Raw genomic sequence first — 19,603 nt, forward strand, 5'->3', positions numbered from 1 at the left:
GAGTCGAGCCTCGATTAAGGGGAGGCGTGCTTTGTTCGAGGGGAGGTGTTGGATGATGAAAGTCCCACATCGGCTAATTTAGGGAATGATCATGGGTTTATAAGTGAGGAATACTAACTCCATTGGTCTGAGGCCTTTTGGGGAAGCCCAAAGCAAAGCCATGAGAGCTTACGCTCAAAGTGGACAATATCATACCATTGTGGAGAGTCGTGTTCGTCTAACAAGGTTGTCGGGTTATTTTTTTATTTTTAAAAAAAAATTATTTACAATCCTCCAAGGTGAAAGTCATCTGTGATTTATATGGAATTTTCGTTTATATGGTTACATTGAATTAACCAAATCAGGAGTTTATAGCCTTCTTTTGACAAATTTCGGGTGGAAACCTTACGACAAGCCTCTAGAAAAGGAAATCCTTGACGTGGGAACTCTCTTGAAGTCTTTGGCTTTACTCATTTAGGGCTTACGTGACCCATCAATTCATGGTGGCAAAGTGGGCAGGGCAATCGTATGCTCGACGAAACACTTGAGGAAATATAAAGACTATCATGTCTTAGAGTAGAACAAGCGTTTTAGGAAAAGAACTATTACCTTGTTACCTAGTAAATCTCATAAATTTCAAATATCAAACATTTAATAATCTTAAAATTAAGGTTGTTGTAACCTTATTTTAGGATTGGTTTGAGTTGGTCTGAGTTGACTCAAGAAAAAAAAATGTCAACTTACAAATTAACCTAAATTTTTTATTTTTTAAAATTTCAATCCAACTTTTATGGTTTGGGTTAGGTAGTCCAAATTAGTCAGTTTATCGACCTATTTGACATTTTATAAATGTTTCAAACCTTATAACTTTTCGCCCTCTTTTTCATCTCCCTCTCACTGTTATAGACACGTCACTACCGAGAAATACACTTTATTGATGAAAAATGTAGCAAATTTTATGTTTTTAGCAACTTTTGTGATATGTTACATGTATAAATATGTTAATAATACATGATTTTTTTTACGAGACATACCAATTCGAAAAATTATAATGCACTAAAAAATAAAATCAACAATTTAAAAAGGAATTTAAGAATCATATAGTATATTACATTAATAAATTATGAGTTAAGATATAAATACTATATAATAAAATGTTTAATAGAAAAAATGATTAAAAATTTGATAAAGTTTAGAAAATAATAATTAAAAAAAAAGATGCGTTGTAGTAACGCAGCTTGTCTTTAATAATGTCTGGTGGGTCTTTCATTACTTCTGGGGCCCACTTTCCTTCAAGTCCTCGCACGTGTCCATCTTCCCCACACGTTTTATCTTATTCTAATGCATTTTCCTTTTTATGATTTTTTTTGTTTCGATAAATAAATAAAATATTAAAATCTGTATTTAATAGTTCAAAATTTATTAAATAGAAAATAAAAAATTTATAATTTTAGAAATATCGGGAGTTTTTTTTTTCTTTTGAAATATTTATTTGATTAAATTATAAAAAAATACATATAAACAAAAAAATACATACCATCGAAATTGAATAATAAAAATATTTTATAATTTCTGTTGGAAATTGGGATAAAATAGTGTCACAATCACCTCAACTAAAATTTTAAAGAATTTTATTTGATATTTAAAAAAAAATATATTTTAAAGTCATATAAAATATTTTTAAAACTAAATTAATAAGAATATCTTCCAAATATCTTTAAATTTAAAAATTTTAAAAATCATGTATAAAAAATGTTAATATTTTATTTTAAAAAATAGGGTTGAATTTTTTAAATAACCTTAATTTTTTTAAAAAAAATTAAAAAATACTTTAAAATTCTTTTAAAAAGTTCAAAAATACTCATTAACTTTTAAAATAATATTAAAATTTTAAAATTTATTTATCATTAACAATCTCCACCGTCGAATGGACCCACCGAAATTAAGATCTTATGTAGGACATTTGGTCGGAAAGTTGGCCAGGGGTGGGGTCCATAGCGTATAGCCAATCTCCTTACGTTTTACCGCCGCCGCGTTATTGTTATTATTATTATTATTATTATTTATTATCACACTTTAATATTCAATTTCAAATAATGATTTCATTAAATATCATTTTCGAGTTTGAATATATGGTGAATTTATTATCACATCAGATGATATTATTTGAGAATAAATTAATAAGTTACCCAAAAAAACAAAAATTAAAATTAAAATCAACCGAGGCTTAGGCACACGATCAGACCCAGGTACGTGATCTAACCTAGGCACGTGACCCAAATCAAAACCCACACATACGACCCAAAGGGGTTTGAGCACGGTTCTCTCTTTAGCTATTGGTTTACGTCTAATTCGCTTTTGAGTCATTAGTTTAGCTTACCACTTCATCATACTGAGGAAGCATTGGAATCGTCTTCATTTTATTTAGAATTAAACAAAATTAAAAGTTAGCTTACCACTTCATCATACCTAAAGCCTTGTCCTCTTTTCGACCGAACAGTAATAGTTAGGGTTAGTCGTTTGAGTTCGATAGACTCCTGCCACTTTCTCACCCGAAATGAATATAGAAAAATCATTTTTTTTAGATTTGGTGATATGATTATGAAGAACTATCTGAATAAATAATAATTAATACATGGTCAAAAATGGGTGAAGGGAAGATCTTAAAGAAGAATTTTAATCTTAATTAATTAACATTAAATAACTTTCCTTCCTCTTTCCTTTTACGTTTATAAGTCTCCAAAGACATAATTACAAACCTTTAATTAGTGGATGTCTTCTCACTCACAATTTGTTTATCCTTAAATGCTCCATTTTCTTCACAAATAACTCCGAGGTTGACTTATAGCAACTTCCACCTCACCTTCTTAATGAAATGTTTTATTCACGCCTTTTTTTTAGCGGCAAACTAGTGTGGGCAATGGTCAAGCATAACAATGACACTGGGCAACTTACTCGGTTTGAGCTACTTTTGAGGGTGAATGTTGTGTCCACAAACCAACACGATTCTCATATCTACATTTCCTGCAATATAGTCACGTTACTTACTCTTTGCTTCTAAGAGTGAGGATTAACCCCACAAACCAACACGAGTCTTTCTAGGATGACTGACCTTTCTCTGCATCCCCTGCAATATGGTCAAGTTATTTACTCCTTGCTATCGATTAAAGCAAAACGCACTTAATTGTAGAGTTTCTATGATTGAGCTACTGAAAAAGAAGGTGCACCTTGCTGGTATATGTAGTAACTTTTAGTTTTTTAGAGTATTTTTTAGCCATCATATCTTCATGTGGACTCGGTTCATTCATGTACCATTCCTTTACTCTGGTATCACATGCCCACAAGCTTTCGTGTTGGTTCGTTCTCGAACCACATCTTACTAGAAGAGGTACCACTTTGATACCAATTCTTATGTCCCATGTTCATAATTTGGATAAGGATTCAAAATCTAGACTTGGCATATGATAACTCCGATATTCTCCCGCATCCCCTAGACATGGTCAAATTACCTACTTTTCACTTCTAGAGTCAAAATTATCCCAACAAACCAATATGGGTCATTTTAGCATTTTTTGTCCTCACACACATGCTTCATGGGAAAGTTTTCAAGAGGTCACTCAACGTAGAGTTGCTCTAAGCAAAACAATGATTGAACTGTCGAAAAGGAAAATGCACCTTATTGGTATAGATAATGATTTTCAATTCTTTTAACATGATATGTCATGTACACTTATTAACATGATTACTTTAGGATTATGAAATACTGTTATGTTATGTCACATATGTGTTCATGAAAGTTATATTTATGAAAGAACGAATGTACGACCTACATCATAGGTTATGACATGATTTAAAGTTATGGAGAACTCATGCATTGTTGTATTGTCACGTGCATTAGGATACTTCCCCATTATGATGAGTATAAACACGTACATTGTGATATCTATGTACGCCATGATATTATGCGGGCTTCTTTCCCTCTATGGCTCAGGCAACGTGAGCGTGCACTACCTGAAGGGTAGGCCCAGGGGGTGCGTGTATGCTCGTTTGGTGGCTCCATATACATGTACATGGGTCATGTGTAGAGAAGTACTACACATCCAATTTTTGCCTGGACGGTAAAGCAGAGTTCAAGGCCATGAAATGTTTAATGAAAGAATAGGTCCCACCATGATTGCTTGTGTATGCATCTCCCGACCCTAAGCCAAGTGTTATTCTTACTTTTCAAGTAAAAGTAATGCATCCTTGTACAGATGACGACATCATGGTGACAGTCATGAGACCAAAGTTAGGGTAGATGCATTGATGTTGTTTTTCTTTCGTAGTCTTAGGTTTGTAACTAATGTTAGTGATGTGTCGTAAGTTAGTGATCGTTTGTACCAGGGATAAGTAGAATTTTTTTAAATAATTAAAAAAAAAAGAACAACCCGACAACCCAACTCAACCTTATAAACTCTATTTGAGTTGTTCGAGCACCAAACCAATCAATCCAAAATTTCGAATTGGTCCAAAAAAATTTCCCAACCAATCGAACTCGTGGGTATCCATAGATATCAAGTTTCAAAAGAAGGGCATGAAAAAGTTGATGGGTCTGTGGAAAAAACAAAATGTTAAAAGAAAACCCACGTTTTAATATGAGGAAAGAAACCCTAATGGTATCACATCGAACAGCCCCACAATGGAAAGGTAATTTCCTCGAAGGATTGTAATTTGTAGGCGGATTTTCCCCTTTAAAAACCAAACACAAGTGCGCCCTCTTTTCCACCCACTTTCCCTTCTCTGATTCCCTTTTTCTTACACATATATATGCATAATTCAAGCCCTCATCTCTCTCTGTTAGGGCTCTAAAGAACTCACCATGGTGAGAGCTCCATGCTGTGAGAAAATGGGGCTCAAGAAAGGCCCTTGGACACCTCAAGAAGACCAGATTCTCATCAATTATATCACCCTCTATGGCCATGGAAATTGGCGAGCCCTCCCAAAGCAATCTGGTAAGTTTATATGTCCTTTTACTCAAAACCCATTTTAGAAAAATCTAGCTTTTCTATGAACTTAGCCAAGAAATGAGAGGAAAATGCTTTCTAGCTCGATTTTTCTTCGTTTTCTTACGTGGGTTGGCTCGTTCTTTCATAATTTCTTTCATGCGTTTTAGCAGGATTGTTAAGGTGTGGAAAAAGTTGCCGACTTCGGTGGATTAATTATTTAAGGCCAGACATTAAACGAGGAAATTTAACCAAGGAAGAAGAGGATACCATTATTAAGCTACATCGAGTGCTTGGAAACAGGTTCGTTTCTCCTTAAATCTAAAAGGGTTATCACTACTTGTAGAAAAACTGAACCTAACGTACCAATTCTGAAAGAGCTACGAAATACCTTTCAACAAGTTACTAATGAGTGAGACGGCTAGTTATAGTTAACTCTTTGTCTTTCTAGTAGCTTTTCTTCTCTATTGTTTTTTCTCGGAGAGAGATTCAAACCTACAAATGAAGAAGAAAAAAAAAAGTTTTTTTTTTTATTGAGTTATATATTTTCATTGTGAAAAATTCATCCATTTAAGACAAAATATTAATGTCGGTACAAAAATAAATTATTGAACATAGCTCGATATAGATTTGTAACATATTTTGTGCTCTCTCGTCTCGACGGCAAAAAACCATCATTTGCTTGGTTTTTGTCTTGTTCATGCTTTCTCTAAGTACAAAATGACTAAAATTGTCAATCACATTATTCTAGCCTTTTATTCTAGTTCTCGTGACTCGGGTGTTCTAAAAAATACATATAGTTTAACCATAGTTAATTAATTGTTTCACATTGATTATTGCATAGACTTTAATCCATTTTATGTCATCATGTGACACTAACGAACAAAACTAACGACATTGAACTTAACAAACAAAACATGTTCTTTGTTTTCAACCAATAATTAAGAATCTAAGTTCTTAGTTTTTTCAATAAACTAACATTTTATATGTCTTCTTGATCGTAGATGGTCGGCAATTGCAGCAAGGTTACCGGGAAGAACCGACAACGAGATAAAAAACGTGTGGAATACCCATTTGAAGAAAAGACAAAATTACGCCGCCCTGAACCAGCCGATCTGCGGCGGCGACCAAGAATCTGCAGCACAACCCTTCAAATTGACAACCTTTCACTCCATGCAGAACCCTGCTTCGGCTTCTTCGCCGCTCTATTGCTCCACTGAAAGCTCCTCCATCGTCTTGCCGGAGAACGGTGACTTGTCGACGAATAATCTGCCGGAAGCCGACGAAAACTTCTGGGTGGAAGTTTTGGCTGGCGATCGGATCGCCACCATGAGCCAACAGGGATTTGGAGGTGAAAGCCAAGGACAATTTGGTAATTTAACCATGGATAAACTCGATAGTGTGGATTTTTGGTACAATATTTGTCCGAGGTTAGGGTTATAATCCAATCCAATCCTACTTTATTTTTAAAATTATTATAAAATTAAAAATATTTTATGTTTAATATTTTATGAAATTTTAATTATTAATATAACATAGTTAATTTTTTTTTTTCAAAATAAAAATAAAAGAGAATAATAGGAGATTGAGTTTTCGAGTTTATTCTTTTTTAATTATTATTTTGGATGGAGAGTGATCATTTTTTATTTAAAAAATCAATTATTAATATAACAACGGTTGAATTTTATTGAGTTTTCGAGTTATTCTTTATTAATTATTATTTTGGATTGCGAGTGATTTTTTTTTATTTAAAAAAATCATATTTATACACAATACTAAACTTGGGTCGGGTTAGATTGAGTTAGGTGCCTTGTAAATTTTATTTGAGTTGAGCTATAAATTGTTATAGTCACCAATTTAACCAACTTAAAATTTCGATTTGGTTCAAAAAAATTTCTCGATACAACTTAACTAACTCAACTCAACTTCTATATATAATATATAGTGTCTCGAGCTTATTTTTTTTTTTATAAAAAAATAATTATAAATATATTAGAAAAAACTTAAATATATCAGAAAAAACCAATTTAACCTACTAAATTTCGACTTGGTTCAAAAGTTTTTCCCGATACAATTTAACTAACCCCACTCAACTTCTATATATTCATAGTTTCTCGAGCTTTTTTTTTTTTATTAAAAAATAATTATAAATATATTAGAAAAAAATAGTTGAATTTGAATATTGGAAAGTTGGAGTAAAATATATTCAATTTTATATTGCAAATTGTAAGGCCGACCTAAAATTCTATGTAAAGAGAAGTATTCAAATTGGATTCTTCAAGCATGTTTTAAACCTCTCTATTTATCTTTTTTTTTATGCCTCCCTTAATAATTACCTCTTAAACGACGGTAAAAAGTATAAATGCTATCATTGCTAGTTACTGGGTGGCGTGCCGTGCCAGTGAGAATACTGGCCCCTAAGGGGTGAATTTTCAACTTTTGTGCATTTAGATGGTATTAGAGCCGAACCTCTCAAGAAAGAGAACTTCAAAAAATATAATTTAACTACCAATATAAACACTTCATAACATAATGATCTTCTTGCAAAAAAAATGTAATATATGTCTGTGAGATATGAGGTGAGACAAGGAATATAATCTCGAATTTTCGACCCCGTTTATCTAAAAGAGAGAAATATCTCTCTGTTCCACCATTCTCGACCGAACTGAGAGTTCTTGATATGAACTAAAAGACATCAATCATATAATATACTCTAATGAAGATGTGAATAAAATGTTGTTGAAATTATAAAAGACATTTCAATTTATGCCACATTGAAGAGAATGAAGGTTCATTGTTATAATTTTTGAGTCGATTATAATTTAGAGTTATGATGTTTGTTTAATATTTTTTTAAGGCTTATTTACCGTGGATAATAATGGTCATACAGTCACGTAGTGACTAATCATTGTAACTAACTTCGAAAATGTAGTAAAATGAGCATTTATGTTTTCTAACCAATGACTAAGTTTCTTTGCAATTATACGTAATTTAGATGTCATGTAGAATCATTCAAACTCGACAGAATCAATATTGACTGTGAAATGATTCGAAACTCAAACAACTGTTCTTGCCTTAAGATATTTTATCAACAAGAATCATTCAAGCTAGACATGATCGATCTTGAGTGATTCAAATCTGAAACAAGTATTCTTAACTTCAAATATTTAATCAACAACGTAATCTAATTTTACTTTCGTTCTAAGGGATTCCATATCAATTCTCTCCACTATTCGAGGCAGGTCTCCATGGATTCTAACCCCATAAATTAAATGAACGTCTCTAATTAAAACTTGAGTTGTACGACACGAGTCATTCGATAGCCGCACGAAAACAAAAATGAGATAAAAGACGAAGGGTGAAGGCAAAGAAAGAAAAACAAAGACAAATGGTGGGTGTGTACAAAACCATTTCCATGCATTCACCACGTCCTAGATTCCAAATTCAGAGAGCAGCCCAAATGTTGCTTCATTTCAACACCAAACACTCCCCTTTGTTCTATATATTAACCCCTTTCTCAATCCCATTCATCTCACTATCTCCTTTCTACTCTTTTCTTCTATACTTCCACAATGGCGACCAGAGTTGTACTGGCGATTTTGTTGTGTCTTGTTGCTTGTGGGTCGAGCTCTCAGTTGCATGAGCGGCACTCGTTCAGGGAAGAAGCTCAGCAATGCCGACTCGACAGGATTCGATCAATGCCTCCATCGCGTCGTATCGAGTCCGAGGGAGGCATCACTGAGCTTTGGGATGAAGCTGAGGAAGACTTTCAATGTGCTGGAGTTGCTGCCGTTAGAAACATCATAAGGCCCAACTGTCTCTCTTTGCCTAAATTCCACAGCTCCCCTATGCTCATTTACATCGAGCAAGGTACGATTTGAACGAAATTCGTTTCAAAATTACTCACAAACATGTTCTAAAAATTATGGTTTACGAATGGAACAGGTGAAGGGTTTTTGGGGCTGAACTACCCGGGGTGCGCGGAGACATACGAGGCACAGTCGGCACAATCGTCAAGAAGGTCTTCAAGGCGCATGGGACGTCGAATTGGCGCCGGGAAAGAGGATGACCAACACCAAAAGGTGCGGAGAGTTCGCCGTGGTGACATGATCGTTGTGCCTGCTGGGACTGTCCAATGGTGCCACAACGACGGCGGGCAAGACCTCATCGCCATTGCCTTCTTGGATCTCAACAACGAAGACAACCAACTCGACCTCCGCATCAGGGTATTCCAATTCTACCTTAAAAATCTAAACTTTTATGGTTTATAAGTAAGGAATACATCTCCATTGGTACGATGCCTTTTGGAAAACCGAAAGCAAAGCGATAAGAGCTAATGCTCAAATTGGACAATATCATACCATTGTGGAGGTTCGTGATTTCTAAACGACCAATATTACGTTATTTTGTAGGGATCTTTCTTGGCGGGTGGAATTCCAAGGGAAGAAAGGAGGGAACTTAGAGGATCAAAAAATAATGATCTTGTGAACATCTTTAGTGGGTTCGATCAGGAATTTCTTGCACAGGCTTACAACGTTCCAACAGATTTGGTGAGGAAAATGCAAGAAGAAAGGAGCAGTGGACTGATCGTGAAGTGTGATGAACAAATGTCGTTTTTGACACCGGAGGAGGAGGAAGAAGAATTGAGTGAATCGCCTTCAAGAAGGGAAGAGATATCAAATGGATTGGAAGAAACCATATGCACTGCTAGAGTTCAGCACAACATGAACACCCAAAGAGAAGCTGATGTATACTCCAGGGAGGCTGGTAGGGTTAACATTTTGAACCAACTCAAGCTCCCTATTCTCAGATTCATGGGCATGAGTGCAGAGAAAGGCCATCTCTTCTCGGTAAATAGTAACTCTCATTTCATTTATTTGAGCCGAACTCAATCAAATAAGTTCATTGTGAGATCCCAAGTTGATTGAAGACGAGAATGAAGCATTCTTTACCAGAGTGTGGAAACCTCTCCCTAGTAAATACGTTTTAAAAATCTTGAGGGAAACCCCAAAGAGGGTAATATCTACTAGCCGTGTGTTTGGGCTGTTACAAATGGTATCAGACTTAGACACCAAGTGGTGTGTTAGCGAGAACGCTGGGTTCCCGAAGGGTGGATTGTGAGATCCCACATCGGTTGGAGAGGAGAACGAAATATTCCTTGTAAGGGTGTGTAAACCTCGCTTGAAGACGACAATATCTATTAGCGGTGTGCTTGGGCCGTTACAAATGGTATCAGAAACAAACACGAGTAGTGTGCTAGGAAGGACACTGAGTCCCAAGGGGTGGATTGTGAGATTCCACATCGGTCGGAGAGCGGAATGAAGCACTCCTTATAAGAGTGAAAACCTCTCCCTAGCAAATGCTTTTTAGAAACCTAAGTCTGAAAGGGAAAGCTCAAAGAGAACAACATTTGCTAGCGATGTGCTTGGGCCGTTACAAATAGTATCTGAGCCAGACACTGGACAGTGTGCCAGCAAAGATGCTGGCCCCAACGAGATGGATTTTGAGATCCTACGTCGGTTGGAGAGAGGAATGAAACATTATTTATTAGAGTGTGTAAACCTTGCACAAAGAGAACAATATCTGTTAGTGGTGTGCTTGGGTCATTTCAAATGGTATCAGAGCTAGACACCGAGCTGTGTGCCAACGAGGACAGTTGCCCCAAGGGGATGAATTGTGAGATCCCACATCGGTCTGGTGTGTCAGCGAGACGCTGGCCCCCAAAGCTGTGGATTGTGAGATCCCACATCAGTTGTAGAGGGAAACAAAGTATTTCTTAGAAGTGTGTGAAAACTTTTTCCTATTAGACGCGTTTTAAAAACATTAAGGAGAAACCCAGATGGAAAAAGCCTGAAGAGTACAATATCTACTAGCACTAGGGTTGAACCGTTACCTTCATAATCCAACCCAAATGGTATAAATACAACCTCCACCGGTCAATCTAACATTTGGTTTTGGCATTACAGAACGCACAATACAACCTCCACTGGTCAATGACAGACCACAGACTAGTATACGTAGTAGACGGAGAAGCAAACTTCCAAATATCCGATGACTACGGCAACCAAGTGTTCAACGAGCGAGTATCAAGAGGAAACATGTTCGTGATACCCCAATTCTACCCCGCATTGGTTCAAGCCGGCCAAGAAGGGTTCGAATGGATCACTTTCAAGACCTCAAACCAGCCAATGAAGAGCCCAATCGCAGGCTACACATCCTTCTTCCGAGCCCTTCCACTCCAACTCCTCGAACAATCATTCCAAATCACAACCGCCGAGGCTCAGCAGCTGAAGCAAACAAGAAGGCAACACACTTTCCTCTTCCCACCTAGCAGCGGCAGCAGCAGCCGCCGCCACAGGTCTTAAGAGGTCCCTTTTGCCACTCGTAGAGATATGAATAATAATAATAATAATAATAAGGCCACAGGTGTTGTTGGATGGCGCTGTCTTTGTTATCTTTGTTTAGGGTTGTTGTTCTTTAAGTTCTTCTTCTTGTAGAATAGAGAAGAAGGGTGTTTCTAATGAAGATGAAGGAGTTTTAAAATTATCCAAAGTGTAATACTATATGCAATAACTTATGAATAATGTAATAAAATATGTGGCCTGTCTTACTTCTTTCCTCATTTTGTTTTGCCAAATACGAAAATTGCTTTATAACGGTGTGATGATCCAAATTTTCGTTCTATGTCATCGTCATGTCATTCATATCCAAATTTCTATTTGAAATTCTAAAATATTTGTAAAAGTTGAACGAGAGGCTAAAAGTGTATAATATAGGGGTTGTGGCATTTACTATTACCATCCAAGATTATGTTGTAGGGTAGTAACAATATAAATTAATCATAAAAAGTTTGAATCGAATGAGAAATTAAGAAAACTAGTTGAACCGAACAAGAATGAAGAGAATCAACAACGTGAATTGAACCAAAACAAAGAGAAAAACTCACCCGAACCAATTGTTGGACCCGGATTAGAGCGTTTCACGAGAGAAGATGTATCATGTTGTTTGTGTAACTAGATTTGAGCACCCCTACTCACACCTATCATGTTGTTGGTTTTTCTTGCATATGTGGTCACCAAACGATGGGATGACATTGAGTTGTCTCCAAGACGTGAATGTCAAACTCGTTGAATTTATTGTAGTCTTAAGAAACCCGTGTAGTGAAACATGATCAATAAAATATAAATCAACGATCGACTACTACAATAGGTGGTCGAAAGTTCCATTACAACAAAATGAGAGGATTGACCCAAAGGGGTAATGAAAAAATGTTCAAAAATAGTCGTGGGACATGAGGAGTGCACTAGGGCGAGGATATGATGAAAACAACCAATGAAGCTATGATAGTTGTGGGATGACTGATTATGGCCAATATTGAAATTTATGTTCTAAAGGCTCGTAATTAATTATTTTATTTTACAATAACTTTAATTTAATGTTATCAATTATATGAAAAATTATAAGGTTATTAGTGTAATCTTGAACGGTACATGGTTATCATATAAGATGATCATTATCATGTACAACTAATAATTAAAAGGTCTATAACGTATGAATGAAATTTGGTGCCTTATCCCAGTAGCACGAGATGAGATCGAAGGTTACTCTATGTCACAGTCATGCTTGTCTAAGGTGTGTTGTCTATGGTCGTATGTCGAATGTCTCAATCATGCTTGTCCAAAATGTATTGTCTATGACCGCATGCCCGTTACAATCTTCTTATACATGCTTTTATCTTAGATGAGCCTTTACTATTTCATGTTGTATGACTTTTCACCAAAATCATGTTTACATATGCGAGCGCTAAAATGCCCCAAAATGTACTTTAGGGGGATGTGACTAGTCGTCAATTTTTCCTACACTAGGATATATGCTATTTAAGCGATAGTGTTCTTTCTTTACTTATAGCCATATAACGTTGCTTTCTTCCATTCTTTCAAACTATTTTCAGATGTATTTTCTCGTTCACGCTTTTTAAAACATTTCTAGCAAAGTGACTCGAGACTCGAGCATACACCGATTTTGTTCATAAAATCCAAATTTCTCGAGGTTGACTTGTTCATTGAGTTAGAACGAGTGTCACACAATCGTTGTCATGCTACTACAAAAGTACAATTGTGACACTCTGCGCTTGTGTAAAAAAAAGATCAGCTCCTTTTTTATTTATTAGTAATATATAGATCTGAGAGAATTCCAAAACTAGGATTCGTTCCTAAAAATTTACATTACAAACAATATCAACCTTAAAAAATGGCACCCCTTCGAGACTCCCAAATTACAAGCTAGCCCACAACGATTTTTCCACGGTAGCTGCTTCTCCCTTCCTCCTCTCTCCGTTCTATCGTCCAAACAAGGCTAACACTTGGAGTGAAGTCGTAAAAATCTAAATTTAATGTTCGTTTTCAAATTTAGGTTAATTCATAAAAAGAATAAAATCCGTAAAACAAACATAAACATTTGATTCTCATATATTAATTATCGGACATATTCGAACACAATATCGTATCAAAACCAAACAACTAAACTACAAATACTTTGGGAAGTGAGAAATGTAAGACAACATAAACGACACAATGTAAAGTGCCAACACAAACCTTATAAATCAGAATTTGCCCTTCATTTCTTCAGATACCTAAAGCCACCTCCGACATACCAAAACAATGATGTGTTGAAACACAAAGGCATTTCCAGCCATGCAATATGAAAAATGGCAAACTCTTCTCAATCGTGTCCAACCCTTCACCATATTTCTCCATCTATAAATCCCAACATTTCCCACTTCCCAAATCACTTCAAACAATACACCAAACACAAACATTAGCCATGGGAAACCCTCTTTTACTCTCCTTTTCCCTTTGCTTCTTAGTCCTCTTCAATGTCTGCCTAGCAACCGATCAAAACATCCAAGGCTACCGCAGCCGGCGCTATGGTGAGAGCCAGCGCTACGGTGAGGGCCAGCGCCGGTACCGCGAGTGCCGCCTTGACCGACTCGATGCCCTCGAACCCTCGAACCGTATCGAGGCCGAAGGCGGAGTGATTGAGATGTGGGATCCTAACCATGAGGAGTTTCAATGCGCGGGCGTGGCTTTCCAGAGATACTTAATTGACCCCAAGGGTCTTCTCCTTCCTCAGTACACTAATGCCCCACGGCTTATGTACGTTGAGAGAGGGAGAGGGTTCAAGGGAGTTGTGCTTTCGGGTTGCCCTGAAACGTACCAAGAGTCTCAGCAATCGGCTGGGGAGTTTCGTGATCGCCACCAGAAGATCCGTCGTGTTCGCACCGGTGACCTCTTTGCTGTGCCTGCTGGCTCTGCTCATTGGACGTATAATGATGGCAATGAGAAACTTATTGTCGTTGTTCTTCTTGACGTTAGTAACCATGCAAACCAACTGGACTTCCATCCAAGGGTATGTCAATTTGAATTCATGGGTCGTAATAAATTTACTAGATTTGCTAAATTTAAGAAGTTTTTAGTAATGGGTCACAATAAATTTACTAACTTTACTAAATTGAAGAGTTTTTAGTAATGGGTCGTTCTCTACAACGGTATGATATTGTTCACTTTGAGTATCAGCTCACCATGATCACTCTCTCCCAACAATTCTCAACAATCTTTATCTTGAACAAAGTATACCATAGAGTCTCCCGTGATGTCTATGGAGCTCTAGAACAATCTCCTCTTAATCAAGACTCAACTTCTTCTCTGAAGTCCTCGAACAAAGTACACTATTTATTCAACACTTGAGTCACTTTTGACTATACCTTCGAGTCATACAACTTTCATAGAGCCTCCCCTGATGCCTATGGAGCCCTCGAACAACCTCCTCTTAATCGATGCTTGACTCCTTCTCTGGAGCCCTCGAACAACCTCCTCTTAATCGATGCTTGACTCCTTCTCTGGAGCCCTCGAACAAAGTACACTTGAGTTACTTTGTACTACACCTTCCAGACCCACAACTTCTTTATTCGACATTTAAAAATTCTATTGACATGGCTAGGTTAAGGGTATGGATATGATACCATATTAGAAACCACAACTCTCTATGGTATGATACAGTTGACTCTGAGCATCTTCTCTCGTAACTTTACTTTTAGTGAATGGAGATGTATTCCTTACTTATAAACTCATTTATCACTCCCTTAATTAGCCAACGTGGGACTCCTCCCCAACAATTCTCAACAGGGTCACAATAAATTTAATTTCTTTTTCAGGCGTTCTACTTGGCCGGAAACCCAGAGGAGGAATTCCCGGAGAGGAGATCGGATTGGAAGCAAGAGCAAACACGACATAGTACCCGCCGGGAGGGATCAAGCAACAAGAACAACATCTTCTTTGCCTTCGACGACGGAGTTCTTGCCGAAGTTCTCAACATAAACACCGAGATGGCGAGGAAGCTTCGTGGAGAAGACGACTTCCGACGCAACATCATAAAGGTCGAGGGACAATTCGAGGTAATCAAGCCACCAAGATCACGAGGAGGACAAAGAGGAGACGAACAACAATGGGAGGAGGAACAAGAGGAGGAGCAAGAGAGAGCAGACGAGCGCAGCCGAGGCCGACGAGGCCACCGATGGGCGGACGAAAACGGTTTGGATGAAACCATTTGCTCTATGAGATTAAAGGAGAACATTGGCGATGCCTCCCGCGCTGATATCTACACACCTGAAGCTGGTCGTCTTAGCACCACCAACAGCCACCGCTTCCCCATCCTCCGCTGGCTTAAACTAAGCGCCGAGCGTGGTGTCCTTTATAGAGTAAGCGCACAACCCCACATAGCTTTGAGTCAATTTGAGCTAATTTTGAACTAAACCAAACCATTCTTTGTGCACAACAGAACGCAATGTACGTGCCGCACTGGAACCAAAACGCACATAGTGTCATATTCGTAACAAGAGGGCGAGCTCGAGTACAAGTAGTCGACGACCGAGGCCAAACCGTATTCGACGGAGAGCTACAACAACGGCAGCTACTAGTGGTACCACAAAACTTCGCCATAGTGAAGAAAGCAAGCGACGAAGGGTTCGAATGGGTATCATTCAAGACCAATGACAACGCCATGATCAGCCCACTGGCCGGGCGGACCTCAGCCATGAGAGCCTTCCCAGTTCAAGTCATTGCCAGCGCTTATAGAATCTCAAACGAAGAGGCTCTAAGGCTGAAATTCAACAGGGAAGAGACCACTTTGCTGCCCCCACGCATGTCATCATCGGCACGTAGGGCTAACCCAATAGAAGCTATGTAAAGCGCTTTGGCTTGGTTTGGTTTGGTTTGCTAGGAAGGGCCAGTTTTGGCTTTTGTTTTTATGGTGTAATAATTTAGGTTTTAAAGCTTCGGAATAATCGTAATAATAATAATAATAATAATAAAGACGAGGCCTTTCTTATACAACAACTTATGTTTTGTTCCATCCATCTTTTTGTCTAATAAATCTCTAAACTTTAAAAACAATTCGAACACTATTTTTCAAACCAATCTCGACTATTTGTTGAACAAGATGTACATTGGGACGGTGGGCTTCACTTTTGATCTGTAATACACAGTCTTCTTGCTGTTGAAAGTTGGATTCTCAATTGTGATAACAATCTTTCCAGGCTCATTGATGTAGAAAGAATTCCTCAAGCTCTCTCCCATTTTTTTCTGATTTTGCAACTGAATTCTGTATGATCCTTCATCTTCTGGCAGGAATTCTTCCTTGTACACCACGTCCCATCCCGCTACCGTCACATCCCACACTATCGTTACTCCAGTCTGCAAATTCAATCGTAACCTGTTAGCTTAAACTTTTAGATTAGGTTCAAAGAAGGGTTTGTCGAGCCCCTCAGCCTACAAATCCAAGTTGTAACACATTAACTTAAACTTTTAGATTAGGTTCAAAGATGGAGTTTGTCACCCCCAACCTGCAATTCCAATCATAATCCATTAACTTAAATGGTTAGATTAGGTTCAGAGACGGGGTTTGTCACCCCAGCCTGCAAATCCAATTGTAACCCATTAACTTTTAACTTTTAGATTAGGTTCAAAGACGTGATTGTCACCCCAACCTGCAAATCCAATCGTAACCCATTAACTTATTCTTTTAGAAACTTTTAGATTAGGTTAAAAAACGTAGTCTAACCCCACAAGTCTTGGCTTACCTCAGGAGCGGGGAATTCAATGGTTCCAGCGAAGTTTCCTTTAACGGTAAGCTCTGAAGTTTTATCAGCTGGTGAGAATTCGTCGTCGTCATCTCTTTTAAGCCCGCCATATCGAACTGGCAATTGTTCTGGGGCGATAAACCTGGATTACAACAGTCCAAACCAATTGCTTAAAAGTATTCCATGCAAAACTTTTGAAGATAAAAAGGTCCCTAACAAGCTCACTTGAGAAGTGTCTTTGACACTTTTGATTGATGGGCAAAGATGAACTTTGCCTTGGTTTTATGGCTAATAATCTTCGACCGGAGTATATGTCGAGCATAATACCAAAACGGAGCGTTTATAACTATCTGTATAAAAATAAAAAACTACGACCTCTTAGAAAACATAGAGATGGCAACAAGTATCGTTCAAACCCAGAAGAGAAAGAATCATTCACGTTTTTATAAACAAGCTCGGGATAATGATCTTGTATAAGCAAGAGAGCTTTCTTGCTAACACTACGAAACTCCTTCATAGCAGGACCAGGAGAGTTTTTCAAATCCGTAATTTGAACGATAGAATCAACGCCTCCTTTCTCAAATCTCAACCGTTGGATCCCTTTCTCCATATTTTGAACCATCCATCTCAAGAACTCCTCACATTTCTCATCAGTTCCAAACGTTCTTTGATACATTTCTCTATCTCTCAACGCCGCATTTGCATGAAACCAAAGCGGGTGGCCTTCCCTATCTTTACCCTCCAAGAAACCCACCAAATTTTGAAGGTCACCTCCAAGTTTCTCCTCAAGAATCTCATCAGCTTTGTATTCTTTGCGCCATTTCAAAGTGTTCTTGAGCATGTCAAACGCGTCAGAGACTTTATAGCGTTGAGCTTTCAAGAACTTCTGGAGCAAAACGTCGGTACCTGTTAAAAATATTTAGTACTGAATTATAGTTTACCATACATATCATATCATATTTAGAGCAAAACGTGTTCGATACCTTCGTGCCCTTTGCTTGGTAGCAAAGGGACTCCCCATAGGCTTATTTCTTTGTGATGTTCTTTGGGTTTGGGTTTGCCTAAAAGATAATTGCCTATGATTGCTTCTTCCACCTTGCAACGAAATTCAATTAAAGCTCTCTTTTTCTTCTTTTTTCTTAACTTTTTCTCCATTTCATCCAATTCTTTTTCGCTCATTTCGCCGTCTGATTTTTCCTGTTCATCAAATAAGGCCCAATTTTGTTTTTTTAGTTCAAATAAAGATAGTAAACAAGTACACAATTTGTGGATATTACTATACTCTACAATGTAATGAAATCGAAATCGGTTTATAAAGTATAAAAAAACGGTTTTTAAGTTGTTAAAATTTAGGTCAAATTAATAAAAATACTCGTAAACTTTATACTTTATGTGAAAGTATTATAAACGGTTAATTTTGGAGGGAAACCGTTACTACTTTGTTTCAAAAATACTCATAACATTTCAAAAATGTTTCAAAAATATTTTTGAATTTTGAAATTTAATTAATACCCTTCAACTTTATAAAAAAAATACGGTTTATGTCTACATATTAATAATATTTTTTTTAAAAAAATTAAAAGATATTAATTTTTCTTTGGATAGTTTATGAGTTTTTTAAAACGTGGTATTAACGGTTCTGTCTGTATTAAATTTTTAGAAAAATTGAAGCGTTTAAAGTTTGAGTATTTTTTAAATATTTTTAATTTTTTTTAATGATATTTTGAAAATGAATAATATGGGTATTTTTTTTTCTTTTAAAGTTTAAAAATAATATTGATTTGAAATTTCAATAATATTTTTTTTTTAACAAAGTATAAAGTTTATTGGTTTTTTTTTTTTTTTTTTTTTTTATTATTAGTTAGTCTAAAATATGCCAACAAAATTGGAAGTATATTATTTAATAAATTATAAAAAATGAAAAAAATGACTATTTTTTTTTAACCCTAATATAAAAATTGAAACTCAATAAAATATGAGAAATTAAATAAACATGACAAATTAAAAATAAATATAATATTTTTTAAAGAAAAATAGAAAAATCAAGCTGAACCAAATTTATAATTTAACAGAAATGATTGACGAAAAGATGGATCTCACCTGATCATCTTCTAGATGATCAAGTTCTTCATCGTTGTTGATGGAGAAGTTCATATCATCTTCCATAATAGTTTCGTCGGAGACCTTCTTCTTTCTCTCGACCACCATGTTTTCTTCTCCAAATTCTAGGACTTTGACGATCGGGAAGATTGTTGTCGTAAAATTAGATACCGGCTTAACTAGAACCGATTAGAATATGAGATTGATAGAAAAAAACAAAAAATGATCGATAAAGTAATAACAATGGAGAATTTATTGAATCGAATGACAAAAAGTTCATGTCTAGCCATTGATTTTCTTCTCCCAAATTTAGGAACTTTTCTTTTTCAGATTATGATTTTGGTTCATTTGTTCCTAACAAAACTGATTATCAAATGATTTGTGGATATGAATTGGCGTTGTTCCA

General features: G+C 36.6%; 4 protein-coding genes across 5 annotated transcripts; 3 read left to right on the top strand and 1 right to left on the bottom strand.

Moving 5' to 3' along the window:
* The first annotated feature begins 4,747 nt into the window (after positions 1-4,747).
* LOC111467116 (transcription factor MYB4-like) lies at positions 4,748-6,464 on the top strand. Of its 2 annotated transcripts, none has more exons than XM_023111905.1 (3): positions 4,748-4,970; positions 5,132-5,264; positions 5,966-6,464. In XM_023111905.1, exons 1-3 carry the CDS (start codon positions 4,838-4,840, stop codon positions 6,402-6,404), a joined length of 705 nt encoding a protein of 234 aa, XP_022967673.1. In that variant the 5' UTR covers positions 4,748-4,837; the 3' UTR covers positions 6,405-6,464. The 2 variants fall into 2 exon arrangements, with proteins under 2 accessions (XP_022967673.1, XP_022967674.1); XM_023111906.1 differs by having other exon boundaries at positions 5,135-5,264.
* A 2,016-nt stretch (positions 6,465-8,480) lies between these two features.
* LOC111467114 (11S globulin seed storage protein 2-like) lies at positions 8,481-11,583 on the top strand. Its single transcript, XM_023111902.1, has 4 exons — positions 8,481-8,831; positions 8,907-9,187; positions 9,374-9,811; positions 10,928-11,583. Exons 1-4 carry the CDS (start codon positions 8,534-8,536, stop codon positions 11,324-11,326), a joined length of 1,416 nt encoding a protein of 471 aa, XP_022967670.1. The 5' UTR covers positions 8,481-8,533; the 3' UTR covers positions 11,327-11,583.
* Positions 11,584-13,742: 2,159 nt separating this feature from the next.
* Positions 13,743-16,348, top strand: LOC111467113 (11S globulin subunit beta-like). Its single transcript, XM_023111901.1, has 3 exons — positions 13,743-14,369; positions 15,175-15,717; positions 15,798-16,348. The coding sequence occupies exons 1-3, from the start codon at positions 13,785-13,787 to the stop codon at positions 16,203-16,205; spliced, it is 1,536 nt and encodes a 511-aa protein (XP_022967669.1). The 5' UTR covers positions 13,743-13,784; the 3' UTR covers positions 16,206-16,348.
* On the bottom strand, positions 16,319-19,305 carry LOC111467084 (patellin-6-like). Its single transcript, XM_023111872.1, has 6 exons — positions 19,198-19,305; positions 18,081-18,456; positions 17,537-18,003; positions 17,323-17,447; positions 17,098-17,239; positions 16,319-16,711 (listed from the first exon to the last, which is right to left on the bottom strand). Exons 1-6 carry the CDS (start codon positions 19,303-19,305, stop codon positions 16,442-16,444), a joined length of 1,488 nt encoding a protein of 495 aa, XP_022967640.1. The 3' UTR covers positions 16,319-16,441.
* Positions 19,306-19,603: the final 298 nt, after the last annotated feature.

Source organism: Cucurbita maxima, unplaced genomic scaffold (assembly GCF_002738345.1).
Source record: "Cucurbita maxima cultivar Rimu unplaced genomic scaffold, Cmax_1.0 Cma_Scf00032, whole genome shotgun sequence".
Taxonomy (NCBI): Eukaryota; Viridiplantae; Streptophyta; class Magnoliopsida; order Cucurbitales; family Cucurbitaceae; genus Cucurbita; species Cucurbita maxima.